This window comes from Choristoneura fumiferana, chromosome 6, assembly GCF_025370935.1.
Source record: "Choristoneura fumiferana chromosome 6, NRCan_CFum_1, whole genome shotgun sequence".
In the NCBI taxonomy this organism is placed as follows: Eukaryota; Metazoa; Arthropoda; class Insecta; order Lepidoptera; family Tortricidae; genus Choristoneura; species Choristoneura fumiferana.
The window spans coordinates 1,485,703-1,499,382 of record NC_133477.1 but is presented as its reverse complement, the minus strand read 5'-3'; the positions used below and the strand labels follow the sequence as shown (position 1 = coordinate 1,499,382).

Below are 13,680 nucleotides of genomic sequence, written 5' to 3'. Positions count from 1 at the left end.
CGATTGAAAACTGGGGGCAGTCGCTTAACGGCCGTTTAAACCAATCATCGAAATAGTAGTATCATAAATATACAGGATGAAGAGCGTGGTTTTTTTTCATCGTATTTTTAACCCCCGATGCAAAGAGGGGTTTATAGAAGTTTTTTTTTTTTTTTTTTTTTTTTTTTTTTTTTTTTTTTCGAGGGAGGTGGAGAATGCTCATAGAATACTGCCGAGCCGGCCTCGGCAGCATGCCCGACTCATCTGAGAATTGCTCACCAGACGCCTACGGACTAAACTCCACCCCCTGTGGAGTATTGTACTCCAGACGCTCCGTGCTTACGGAATACACTTTGCGTCTGGGTGATTTTTGTATAGTGGTGTTATGTGTGAGATTTGAGGTGAGTTATTGTTTTAAGTTGTGTGTTGTTTGTTTAGAGTACCTATCTGTGAGGAATGGGTTGGATGAGGGGTTTGTTGGTAGGGAGAGTTTTAGGTATTATTGAATAGTTTGAGGTTTTTTATGATGTGTTCTAGTAGGGAGTGGAAGGATTTCGAGGTGGACTCTTTGGTCAGGATATTTTGAAAATCGGTTGGGTTTATGGAGAGGTTATTGCAGGTAATGTTCAGATCAAGGCGTTTGGGAAGAAATCTGGGGCAGTGGAAAATGAGGTGTTCGAGGGACTGTTGTGTGGTGTGATCGCAAGGGCAGAGGTCGTCGTCTGTAATTCGGAATCGGTGTAGGTATGCTTTGTGATATCCATGGTTGCTAAGAAACTGTGTTGTTGCGAATGTGAGCGTGTTTTGGGTGAGATAGGTGATAAGTTCTTTGTAGGTGGGAAAGAGTGTTTTAGTGTAATGGCAGTGTTCGGGGTTGTTGTATAAAAGTTCCATTTCTGTATTTAGTATTTTTTTGTTGTGGTATTTTATGTAACTGATTGGGATGAGTGTGTAGTCTGGTGCTTTGCGTAAGTTTGCTGCTAGTTTGGCAGCCTGGTCTGCTTGTTCATTGCCCGCTATTCCGCTGTGAGCTTTCGTCCAGTAAAAATGTGTTTGTAGAGTATTTGTGTGTGTATGTATGAGTCTATGAATGTTGTTAGCGATTGGGTTATAGCTATTGGGGTTTCCTAGTTCTTGAAGGGCAGATTTGCTGTCAGAGAAGAGGAGTAGGTGTACGTAGTTATGCTGTGTAAAGTGTGTAACAATGTGTTGGATGCAATGCGAAATAGCGAGCAGTTCCGCTTGGAAAACGGAGCAACGGTCATGGAGTTTAAGTTTTTTGGCGACTGGGGGGCCGTTTGGTTTGTGTAAAATGTATGCCGCGCCTACTCTGTCATCATGTCTACTTCCGTCGGTGTATGCATGAAGGGTGTACGCTGGTTGTGTAATATGTGTGTGTGTTGTGTGTGTCGTGATTATATTGTTTAGCGTTGTGTCGTCGTGGATGTCAGAGTGTGGGATGCTTCTTCTGTAAGCGGGATGAAGAAGAGACGTAGGGGGGACCGGGGTCTCTATTGGTAGATTGTGTAGTAAGAGGGGCGTGTGTCCCTTAATCCTCGCAGATTCTACAGCCGCAACGCTTTCTATTTTAGAGGGAAGAGGAGCGAGTTGGGCGAGCGTAATTGAAAGAGGAGTATTTATCGTTCTAAATGCATGAGTGATTTTAATTGCGACTATTCTTTGGAGGGATAGTAATTTAGTTCTTATATATTTGTATTTGAGAGCACTGATCCATATAGAAGCTCCGTAGGTGATTATGGGGACTATAACTTGATAGTAAATAGTTCGGATGTTTTCTGGGTGAACACCCCAGGTGGGTCTGATGAACTGTTGAATCTTATGTATTAGTTTTTTAACTCTATCAATGTTATTGAGTACGTGTTTTGTGAATCTGAGTTTGTTATCAATGGTTATGCCTAGGTATTTAATGTGAGTTATGAATGGAATGTGTATATGACCTATGTGAATGTGTGCGTGAGATGCTTTTGGGGTGAAGGCTATCGTCTGCGTTTTGTCCGGTCCGAAGTCGAGTTTAACTGTATGTCCCCAGTCAACCACGGTACGCAGTGAGTTGTTGGTTGCTGCCTCCAGTTGAGCTGTAGTTTTGGCGTGGCATATAAGGAGGATATCATCCGCATATGCCTGAAGGTGGCATCCGTCCTGAAGTTTGGTCTCTAGGAGTTCATCAATAATGAGGTTCCACAAGATTGGTCCGATAACTGATCCCTGTACGCACCCTCTTGTCATCTCTTTGGAGACAAAACAGTCTGCAAAGTTTATATTTACTCTCCTATCTTTGATGTAGCTGAGTAGAATGACATACAGATTTCTTGGGCATTTGGTATGTTTGAGTCGTTTGAATATGATAGGCCACCAGGCGTTGTCGAAGGCGGCGCGGATATCCAAGGATACGGCCAGGACCTGCTCCCCGTTAGCTCGCGCCGTTTTGACGATATCTAGCGCGTGCTGAATGGCGTTGGTGGTGGAGGTTTGGAGCTTGAACCCGAACTGCGTTTTTAACATTTGATCCGTCTGGTAAAGGTGATACACAAGCCTGTTGACTATGATTTTTTCGAGTAATTTGCCAAATACATTTACGAGCCCTATTGGTCGAAAGGATGAAGTTTTATTGTAGTCTGCTTTATTCTGTTTAGGTATAATTTTGGTCGTAGTAGTTTTCCAAGCGCCTGGAAAGTAGCCTAAAGTTAAGCATCTGTTGAGTATGTGAGTGATGGTTTCTGGAAAGAGCTTGGCAAACAGGTAGCAGATATCAGATGTCAGGTGATCGGAGCCCGGTGCCTTTTTGTGGTTAATGGTTTTTAGGGTCTCTAGAACCTCAGTAATAGTGAATGGCGGTTCATCTGAGGTGTCTGGACTGAGGTGCATCCTTTCCCTGAGGCGTTGCTGTTCGTCTGTATCATTGTGGTCATCCTCCGGATAGAAGGCGTCAAGTAGAGCTTTGGCTGTATCGTGGCTGTTTTTGGTGAATGAGCCGTTGGGCAGTTGGAGCGTTGCTGGGGTTGAGTTAAAGGGCGGGTCTTGATGATCCTGTTGGTAACTGACCAAACGTCCTCTTTCTTTTGTCTTTGACAAAACTCTCTGAAAGCTGCAGTGGAGGCAGAGCGACACGCGTCGGAGTATTCCTTCCTGAGTTCGTCTCTTTCTTTTAGAATAGGTTCTAGGGGAAGCTTCTGGCGCACCGCCTTGGCGAGTCTGTGGTGGTTTTTGATCACCATTTTCTTCTTCTCCTCCAAGTCGTCATTCCACCACGGTGCTCGGACGGGGGGGCCCTTGGACCTCGGCAGAAGATGGTCACACGCTTTCTGTATATCACGAGTGAGTTTATGAATTGTACTGTCTAGCTCCTCTTCGGTGCAGGATTCTATATGAGAGGCGGATGGAATGGTTTTCGAAAGGGCTTCCTTTATCTCATTCTCGATACGATCCCATTTGATAGCGGATGTGTCGTACCGGAAGGTGGACAACTTTGTTTTATTGCGGAATTGAGTTGCGCCTTTCGGGGCAGTAAGTATATTGAAAGTAACAGCGTTGTGGTCGGATGATGGACAGATATCTGGGTCTACCTTCCATTCTGTGATTTGTACAGGATGTTGTCCGCGGCGGGGCTGATCAAGTAGTAGTGTAATATCCACAATAGAGGATCTAAGAGATCCAAGGGTGACGGTTTCGAAGGTAGGGTTGTTACCTTCATTGCACACTGTGAGGTTGTGGGCTAGGATGATATCAGCGATTGCGTTACCTCTTGGGTTATTCCTAGGACATCCCCACAGGGAGTGCCATCCGTTTAAATCGCCCCCGATGATTACTATTGATCCTCTGGTCTCTTGTAATAGCGCCTCTAGTCTTTCCAAGGTATTAGAGGGGTCTAAGCGTGGTTCAGTATATATTGATACCAGGTATACCTGACGGTTGGATCTTGTTGTGAGCTGTACGATGGCCATGTTAGAGTCCGAGTACTGGGAGTACCCTAGCCTGCTAATCGGCCCGTCCTTCACCAGGAGGGCTGCTTTCACTGGGCGATCGGGAGATGGGAATTGGTAAACGGTGTATCCAGGGACGGGTTTCATAATTGAGTTACCGCCTCCGGGCAAATATGGTTCGGTTATGAAAGCGAAGTCATATTTCTGCGTTTCGAGTGAGGTAAGGAGCTCCTGATGGGCGTTTCGGCCACGTCCGGTGTTGATTTGTATAGCCGCGAGTGGATTAGAGCTGATATTCAGAGGATTGTTTCTGCTGTTAAGGTTATTCCTGTCCATAATCTATCCTGGTTTTGAGGAGATTGATCATCTGGAGCAATTGTGGACATTTAGTGGAGGTGGCGCTGTGTTTATTGCTTGTTTTGCTGTTTCGGCGATTTTGGGTGGAGCAATTGTGGCACTCGGCTTTGCTGGGGTCAGCTTTGTGCGGGCAGCTCTGGTATAGGTGATTGACGGAGGCACAGTGTGAGCAGATTGTGGTGGCCGCTGAACACCTTCTGCGGGTATGTCCGTACTGCAGGCATGAGTAGCACTGAAGCAGAGGGATGTGCTCCGAGACATGGACGCGCTGGTGATCAATGTTCAGTCTGCCGGCGGTGATTACGCTTCTGAAGATAGTGGGGGTGGTCAAATAGACGGCGTTGTATAAATACGGATTTTTATTGTTTTTAATAAAGTGGAGGGAGAGGTCGCCTTGATTTCCGATATTTTTCTCTATGCAGGGGTTTTGATTGGTAATAATTTCTGTGAGGTGTTCATTAGCTACCTCTTTCGGTACGCCTTTAATGATAAACATCGGTTTCAGCGCTCTGGCCGGTTCCGCCCTGACTTCGCCATTGTCGTTGATATTAGTACGTAAGAGGGCCGCATCTCTCTGCTCGGCGTTGTCAAACTCTACCCTGACTTTACCGTTGGACAGGAACTTAGTGGCGGCCGGGGCGTGATCGGTGTTCCGAAAGGTCACTGACCTTTTCCATGCCTGTAAGGTTTCGGCGGCATTTACTGAGGGTGTTTTGTGGGTGATTGTGATGGCGTGTCTGGTCGACGGAATTCTGGGGCTTTCGGAGCGGCGGCGTGCGGTGTGCGCGCCTCTCGGCTGGCTACAGAGGCGTATGTGCCGGAGTCTTGCCCTTCGGCTCCGCTAGCGCGTTCGCGATTGGAGAGCTTCTCGAACTCCTCTCTGATGACCTGCCTGACAACGGTCGCGGTGTCTGTGGAGTGGTCAGCGGCAGGATTCGTCTGCGTGGCCGCAGCGGCGGTGCTGGGCGCGTGCGGGTGAGAGGGCCTGGTCGCTGCGACCGGGTTCATCAGCGAGGTGAGCGAGGTCACGAATCTTTCGGTCTCTTTTTTAATGGCGTTTGCGAGGCGTGTAACCTCGGCCTTGTCCGCTTTCGTAACAGTTTTACTCTTGGTTATAGCCGTAAGGATTCCAGCCACTCCGAATTGGATCTGGTTTTCGAAAGTTTTCCCGATGGTTTCCTCGATGTGGTGTGACGTTTGGGGTTCTTGGCTGTAGTCCATTCGCAACTCTTGAGAGAGGTCATCTTGTGACGTGTCAGCTGCGAGTGCCCAGAGTTCCTGCCGAAGCCCCGGTTGAGGTGCGTTTAAGGCGTGGGTGCGGTATGGTACCGGGCTGTTGGGGATGGTGTTGGTCGGTGTCATGGTCGCTGTCGCTGAGGTGGTCAGGGTGCTCGTGGTGGCTGTGTCTGGTTGACGCCGCGGCGGCGGCGGTGAGTGTGAAATGAGCATACCTATTGTGTGAAGTTGTGTCTGTGATACCAGTGGTTGGTGTTTGTTAGAAGAAAAGGAAATACTATCCGGACTAGTTACTATACAAGGGAGGTAATGACTAGCTGAAAGTACGGGTAGCGATTGCAAGTGCTCTCTGAATCGGTGGTCTAACTCAATAAAACTCAGTAAAACGTAAGGTTACTCGAAAACATCTCGATAACTCGTAACTAATTATTACTACTTTTTGTACTTATACTAACCACCGTCTGGTTCAACAGAATTGAGCAGAGGTATATTATCAAAATGTTAGTGGCGTTTGGTAATCGTTAATAAGTCAGCTAGCGGGTAGTTCAGATAGGCAGGTGGGACTTATATGGGCGAGGATAGGTGATTGCCAGTAGGTAATGGTTTGTACAGTGCCACAATGCTATTAATTTGATTATAAATATGTATATTTATACGCTAAATATGTATTGTGTACTGTGTTAATATTATATGTACTATACGCTGCAATTACATATTTTTTTTTCAAAGGGAGAAGGGGGGGTGTCTTATTCTGTATATATATTTTTTCTTTTCTTCTTTTGCGGATTGTTTAAGTACCTTATACCGACTAGTTGCTGACCTGTAAATATCCAAGTAACGTCGCCTAACTGTCCCTCTAAACGTAGAATCTTTATCTTAAGTCATTATCATAGTCATAGTTTCTGCAACTCGCTAGGTACACAAAGATCTTATTCTCTACCTGCGCTTACCTAGGTAGGTAAGCGTAGACTACGAGTATGACTAGGAAGCGATGACTAGGTATAGTCGTTCCCGTAAGTACTAGAATATTTAAACTATTTGCTCTAACCTATAGTAATTTATTACAGGACACCGTCTTCACGGAAAGAGCCTTATATAAAGAAAGGAAACAAAGAAAAATATTTTAGGTATATATAGCACTTACGGAGTTGTCCAGTTAGATGATTAATTGCCTTTGGATGGATGAGCTATGTTAATTTGTAGGTGTACCTTTTCCCAGGGCAGCCTGAGTCGGTTCTTGGTAGGTTGGTACCTACTTGGTGCTCATGTTTCTGGCACGCGAGGAGCTGGCCTTTATATGGCCTGGTAGTATATTATGGCCTGGTATAATAATGCGCGATGCGCGGGACGCACCGCACACGTGACTTATGGTTTTCGGCCGTGGAGCCCTGGTTTTTCAGCCGTGGTGCAACGGTTTTTTACCGGGAGACTCCCAAACTCTGCCAGGGCCTGGGCTTCACTAGGGACCGGTGCGTGGCGCCTAAGAACACTGGGTCGTCGATGGTTTATGACGTCGCGCACGTGGTTTATGGTTTTCGGCCGTGGTGCCGTGGTTTATCAACCGTGGTGCTGCGATTTGTCGCCGGAAAGTTCCCAAATTTCACCAGGGCCTGGGCTTCACCAGGGACCGTTGCGTGGCGCCGAGAATTACCGAGCAGTTAATTGTTTATGGCGTCGCGCACGTGGTTTATGGGATTTCAGCCGTGGTGGCGTGGTTTATCAACCGTGGTGCTGCGATTTGTCGCCGGAAAGTTCCCAAATTTCACCAGGGCCTGGGTTTCACCAGGGACCGTTGCGTGGCGCCGAGAATTACCGAGCAGTTAATTGTTTATGGCGTCGCGCACGTGGTTTATGGGATTTCAGCCGTGGTGGCGTGGTTTATCAACCGTGGTGCTGCGATTTGTCGCCGGAAAGTTCCCAAATTTCACCAGGGCCTGGGCTTCACCAGGGACCGTTGCGTGGCGCCGAGAATTACCGAGCAGTTAATTGTTTATGGCGTCGCGCACGTGGTTTATGGGATTTCAGCCGTGGTGGCGTGGTTTATCAACCGTGGTGCTGCGATTTGTCGCCGGAAAGTTCCCAAATTTCACCAGGGCCTGGGCTTCACCAGGGACCGTTGCGTGGCGCCGAGAATTACCGAGCAGTTAATTGTTTATGGCGTCGCGCACGTGGTTTATGGGATTTCAGCCGTGGTGGCGTGGTTTTTCAGCCGTGGTGCTGCGATCTTGTACCGGGAGGTTCCCAAACTCCACCTGGACCTGGGCTTCACCAGGGTCAATTGCGTGGCGCCGAGAGACACTAAGGTAACCGATTGTTTTAGCGCGCCGCACGTATGTTTATATACTTTACCGCGGATTTTCACCTTTCTAGCACGGTAGGTTATTGGATGGTCCGATTTGGGAGATTTAAACACTATTTAATAGGGCGCGCATGCGCGCAACTTTTGGTACCACTTTCACTGTAAAATTCACAGTTTTACCTCGAAAACTGATTTTTTACACGCGGAGCGACGCGATTTCGTGGCGTTCGCTTCGACGAACCGAAGTGCACCACCGGTGTTATAAGTTTGACTGCTATGTGTGTCTGTCTGTGGCACCGTAGGTCTTAAACGCTCGTAGTTTTTCCAGGTGGTAGGACCTTGTGCAAGGTCCGCCCGGATTGCTACCACCATCTTGCTCGCTAATCCTGCCGTGAAGCAGCAGTGCTTGTACTGTTGTGTTTCGGCGTGGAGAGTAAGACAGCCGGTGAAATTACTGGCACTTGAGGTATCCCATCTGAGGCCTCTAGGTTGGCAACGCGTCTGCAATACCCCTGGTGTTGCAGATGTTTATGAATGGGCGGTGGTGATCTCTTACCATCAGGAGACCCACTTGCTCGTTTTCCATCCAGTCGAATAAAAAAAAAACGGGTGGACCGATTTCAATGCGTTTTTTTTATTTGAAAGCAGGTTTTCTAGAATTCCACTTTGAAGAGGTGAAAACCTCTTCAAAGTGGAATTTTAGAAAACATTAAAATACGCGGCGTGTCTCTTTATCACTCATTGTTAGCTTAAAATAAAAAAATAGTTTTAGATATAAAATTAATTTTGAATACAAGCTTATCTTTGCACACCAAATTCAAGTCGATGCCATTAACCGTTGAAGAGTTCCGCCCTGTGGAGATGATCCTGGCCGGACTACCAGGATGTCACTACTAGATTATTGTATTGTCACGCAATTTACATAAGTACCTTATACCAACTTTCAAGACAAACCAACTACTGGAAGTTGGTCGAATTTAACTTGCAAGATTTGATTACAGACAGACAGACAACGGGACAGGTGAAACTAAGGAAAAACTTGTAATAAACCATAAGCTGGCTTTACCTGGAAGCTGGCGTGCGCGGCGGGCGCTGCGCGGGCGGCGCGCTGCAGCCCGGCGGCGGCAAGCACGGCCGCCGTGTTGCCGCACGCGAGACACAGCAGCGACAGCGCCAGGAACGCCGTCAGCAGCCCACTCCTGCGCACAACACAACACAAATTAGTAAATAAAAAAATAAGTTTAGTAGTTATCCGTACCTATCTAATACAATTTTGACGACTTTCGGAGCTCATAGCTCCTCAACCCTTGTCTTCAACCAAAAACCTACTAAGAAACCTCCAGATCATTTTTAAATACCAATCTAATAATGCCTCGCACGTCAGCTTATGCTAAAAAAATTTTTAATCACTCAGTTTTTTTTACGTAAAATCCGACTAATATATTTTTTTTATGGTCTCGAAACCATCAGCAACGAAGTTTTATGCTGAACCGAGACTCGTATTTTAATATTTTCCTGGTCTCGGCCGCTTCAGCTGTTGTGTCCGCTTTTTTTCCAAACAAGAAAAATAATATTAAAACAAATTATTTAAAACATCCCCCTTAGGCAAGGTTCTGAAGATGTTGGCAGCGTTCCCTCTTTGAATTGCTAAGTTGATTCTTTGTCTGAGGAGCTGCCAGCTCTTCAGTCCCCTGTAACATCAAATACTCTTTGATATCGAAGCGGTTTGCTTCATCTTTCATAGTGCGAACTGCTAAGAAATGGAATTCGCTCTCGTCGTCTGTGTTTCCGGATAATTACAATCTAGGGCTCTTCAAGGCTAGAGTGAATAGGCTGTTACTGAACCAGTGAGATGCACCTTTGGCCTCGTCTGCACTTAACATCAGGAGAGACAGGGGTTAATCGGTCAGTTATATTATGTATGCTTCAGATGCTGTACCAGCTCTATTTTAGGCCTTCGACGTTAGGTTTTTTTTATACCAGCCAAGATAACTCCCACTAGGAAAGTAGGTTGGATGGATGACATTCAATATGTTGCTAAATTAAGGCGTTCCAATCAATACATTTGACGAAAATTAATGTTTTAGCTTTTTGATGCTAGGGCTAGTGAAATAAATAAGGTACCACGTAAATTCGGAATGCTAAAATTAGAGCTAATGAATATTGTAAGAAAATAAAAAATTCGGCTTTTTGATTTTAGGGTTAGTGAAGTTAAATATAACGTAAATTCGGAATGCTAAAATTAGGGCTAATGAATAGTTACGAAAGTTTAAAATTCGGCTTTTCATTTTACGGCTAGTGAAATGAGTGGTAGTGAAAATAGGATTAAAATTTTTCGGGCTACCATAGGAGAACCAGTACAAGTGGCATCCCACACAAGCACTCGACTCATCTACCATGGAATTAATTCTTAATTTCGAAGTAAAAACACACACACCGAGTAGTTTTCCTACCGTAATTGATTGACTTGATACGGCCAAGATGCTTATTAGAACGAAATAAATAGAAAATTAAAATGAAATAGATCGTAGCCGGAATCCAGCAGCCGAAACGGCGCGTTAAGTTATGATTCTCTGATCTAAACCTCGCCCACGGAATCGTCGCTGCGGTCGACAGACTAATATAAATTAATTTGGTAATAATATATATATATATATATATATATATATATATATATATATTTATTAATTAGAAGGAGACGACGGAAACCCTGTAAGTATCTGTATAGCCAACGAGTGGGCTATAGGGTCGGTTAAGGAACCAATGGGAAGAGAACCTAACCTAACCAAAAAAAGTTAGAAAAGCTTAATCGTTTTCTTTCTCCGTCACTGTGACCTGCTCCTACCCCACTGTGTGACGCAGGTAATTTTTATACATTGTGTATTTTTGATACAACCACAAAAATTTATCAAGTGTTGGTTTTAATGCTGTGAAGCGATATTGCTATAATGTAAGTTCAGCATTAACTTCCAAATCGTAATTAATTTTTAAAAATATTGTGAGCAGCAATACGCGATGCGACGCCGCGCGCACGCGCGCGCTACGCGTGCGACGTATGGAATAAGAAAAAATAAGATTACGTTGCGTGCTAATTTATTTTATACGGTAAAAAATCGTTATTTTTTACTAGGACATTAAAGTATGTTTATTGGTGTTTCTACAAACTACCCTAAATGTTTGTGAATGTATAAAAAATATGGCCAAGTGCGAGTCGGACTCGCGCACGAAGGGTTCCTTGCCATTATCTATACAACATTAGATATTAGTTAAAAAAACGGCAAAAAAATTAAGTTTGTTGTATGGGAGCCCCCCTTAAATATTTATTTTAAAAATTTTATTTTCAAAGTGATTATACAACTAAAGATTCTGTGAATATTTAAAGAATCTACTGTTGCCGTTAAAAAAATCATTTATCAAGCAAAAAACGGCAAAAAAATTAAGTTTGTTGTATGGGAGCCCCCTTAAATAATTATTTTATTAAGTTTTTAGTATTTGTTGTTATAAAATAAATAATAAAAATAAAATACTTTCTTTCAATAACAATTTTTACAAAACATTGTTTAATGGCTGGACCCTCCTTGTTATAGCGGCCACAGTCATACATAATCAGTGATAATTTCAAGTGTCTATTACGAGAGATAGAGCCCTGTGACAGACAGACGAACAGACAGACAGACAACGGAGCCTCAGTAATAGGGTTCCGTTGGCACCCTTTGGGCACAAAAACAAGCATATTCCTCAGCCATTACGTTACTTACCTTACCTGCTAATTATAATAGAAATCGTCAGTTCCGTAGCCGTAATGATCTAATGATCTAGCTTATGGACGCGCATCTATCATCGCCCGCGCATCAATTAGGGCGTGTCGAGCGAAAGCGATGCGCCGGCGCGTATTGGAAACGTATGGGAGACATTTATCAGCCTGAACTATTAGTTTTTAAGTGCCTGAGGGTATGAAATCATATAAATGTAAACATAGGTAATAGAAATGCCCTCAGGGTCTACGCCAGAGCACGTGACGAAACCCTTGGCTCGACTAGAAGGTATAGTCATTAACTAGCAAAATCTACTCTGTAATTGTGTTCCTTTTAAATTACTTAGGGGCTGTTTCACCATCCATTGATTAGCGTTAACCGACGGTTAAATGTGATGCGGTCTCCGTGTATTCGAACAAAATAAATAGAGACGGCATCACACCTAACCGCCAGTTAACACTAATCAATGGATGGTGAAACAGCCACTTAGTAATTTATAATCTAATCATGTTCGACGACTGGATGGCCAAATGGTTAGAGAACCTGACTACGAAACTTGACTCGGGTTCGATTCCCGGCCGGGGCAGATATTTGTATGAATATTATACAGTAAAAAAACACAAGATATCAAAAAATCAAAAAAAAGAATAAATTATATATTTATTATACGTATGTATTTATCTACATAAGTATGTTTTGCCGTTGCCTAGTACCTATCCAAAGTATAAGCTTTGCTTAGTTTGGGGCTAGGTCAATTGGTGTCAAGTGTCCCATGATGTTAGCATGTACGTTGACTTTTTTGACTACGGAACCCTAAAAAAGAGCCTATCAGTCTCTCAAAGGGCCGGCAACGTATCTGCCAGCCTTCTGTTGCGGGTGTGCATGGGCGACGGCGATCGCTTCCCATCAGGTGAACATGCTCGTTTTTTACAGTGTGCTAGAAAATCAGAAGCGGATATTTTGAGGATCAAAGTCAAGTCAAAATATCTTTATTCAATTTAGGCTAAGCACTTATGAATGTCAAAAAAATCTACCACCGGTTCCGAAAAACCTATGTTTAGAAGAATCCAACAAGAAACTCAACGAGGTATATTTTTTTAAAACAGATTTACAATATTATTAAATGATATCTATACATCACAAGTATTCAACACAACTTTATTTTTAACACAGTAGGTTCGCTATTTGAAGGGATCGCTAATGCGGATCGGAATTATTTCCAAATGTCTTCTTGACAATAGATCTGAATTTTGTATCCGTTTCATTTGTAATATTTTTTTCGATTTTATTATGAAAACGTATGCAATTTCCCAGAAACGACTTTTTGGTTTTAGCTAGTTTGAAGATGGATCTTTAAGTTTCCCTGTGTTTCTAGTAGCCTTTGGCTTATCGACGTTAGTGATAAAATCACATATGTTCTTCCTTATTTCAAGAACATAAAGCGACGGCAGGGTTAGGATACCTGTTTCCTTATAAAAATATCTTAAAGATTCACGCGTCTTCAAATTATAAATTGTTCTATTTGGTCTCTTTTGTAAGATAAAAATTGACTCAATGTCTGCAGCAGATCCCCATAAAATAAGGCCGTACGAAATAATGCTATTAAAGTAAGCAAAATACACCAACCGTGCCGTCGCCACATCGGTTAGCTACCGTAAGTATTTTCCAAACTGCAAAAGCCGCAGAGCTCAAGCAACCCGCGATTGCTGTGACGTGAGGTCCCCACTGTAGTTTAGAATCGAGCGTTAAAATATATAGTTTGACCATTTAACTTTATATTAGAAACTGAATTCGAGTTAGATGAATTTATCAACTAGAATTTAATACATTTGGTTTTATTAGGATTTAGTAACAAATTATTGGCAGCAAACCATGCGCATATTTGGGCTCCATAGAAAACCAGCGTTACTGCACATAATGTGCGGCAACACATGCTGAGTGGAGACCCTTTTTGGTATCCTGCCGTGTCACCAAGTAACATAGTTTTAGTGCTAGTTTTAGTCTTAGTTTTAGGTGGTACTTATGGAGCCAAAAAAAACCTTTCTTTCTTCTTCATATCACGGACAGCTTAGGGTTGCATTGGGTTCAATGAAGTCGGTATCTTTTCTACCAA

General features: G+C 43.8%; 1 protein-coding gene across 1 annotated transcript in view; it reads right to left on the bottom strand.

Moving 5' to 3' along the window:
• The window catches only part of LOC141428799 (uncharacterized), a 164,328-nt gene that overhangs the window by 142,151 nt on the left and 8,497 nt on the right, over positions 1 to 13,680 (bottom strand). The window contains exon 2 of the mRNA XM_074088817.1: positions 8,879 to 9,011. Coding sequence (XP_073944918.1) covers positions 8,879 to 9,011 — 133 coding nt within the window. The remainder of the gene's footprint in view (positions 1 to 8,878; positions 9,012 to 13,680) is intronic.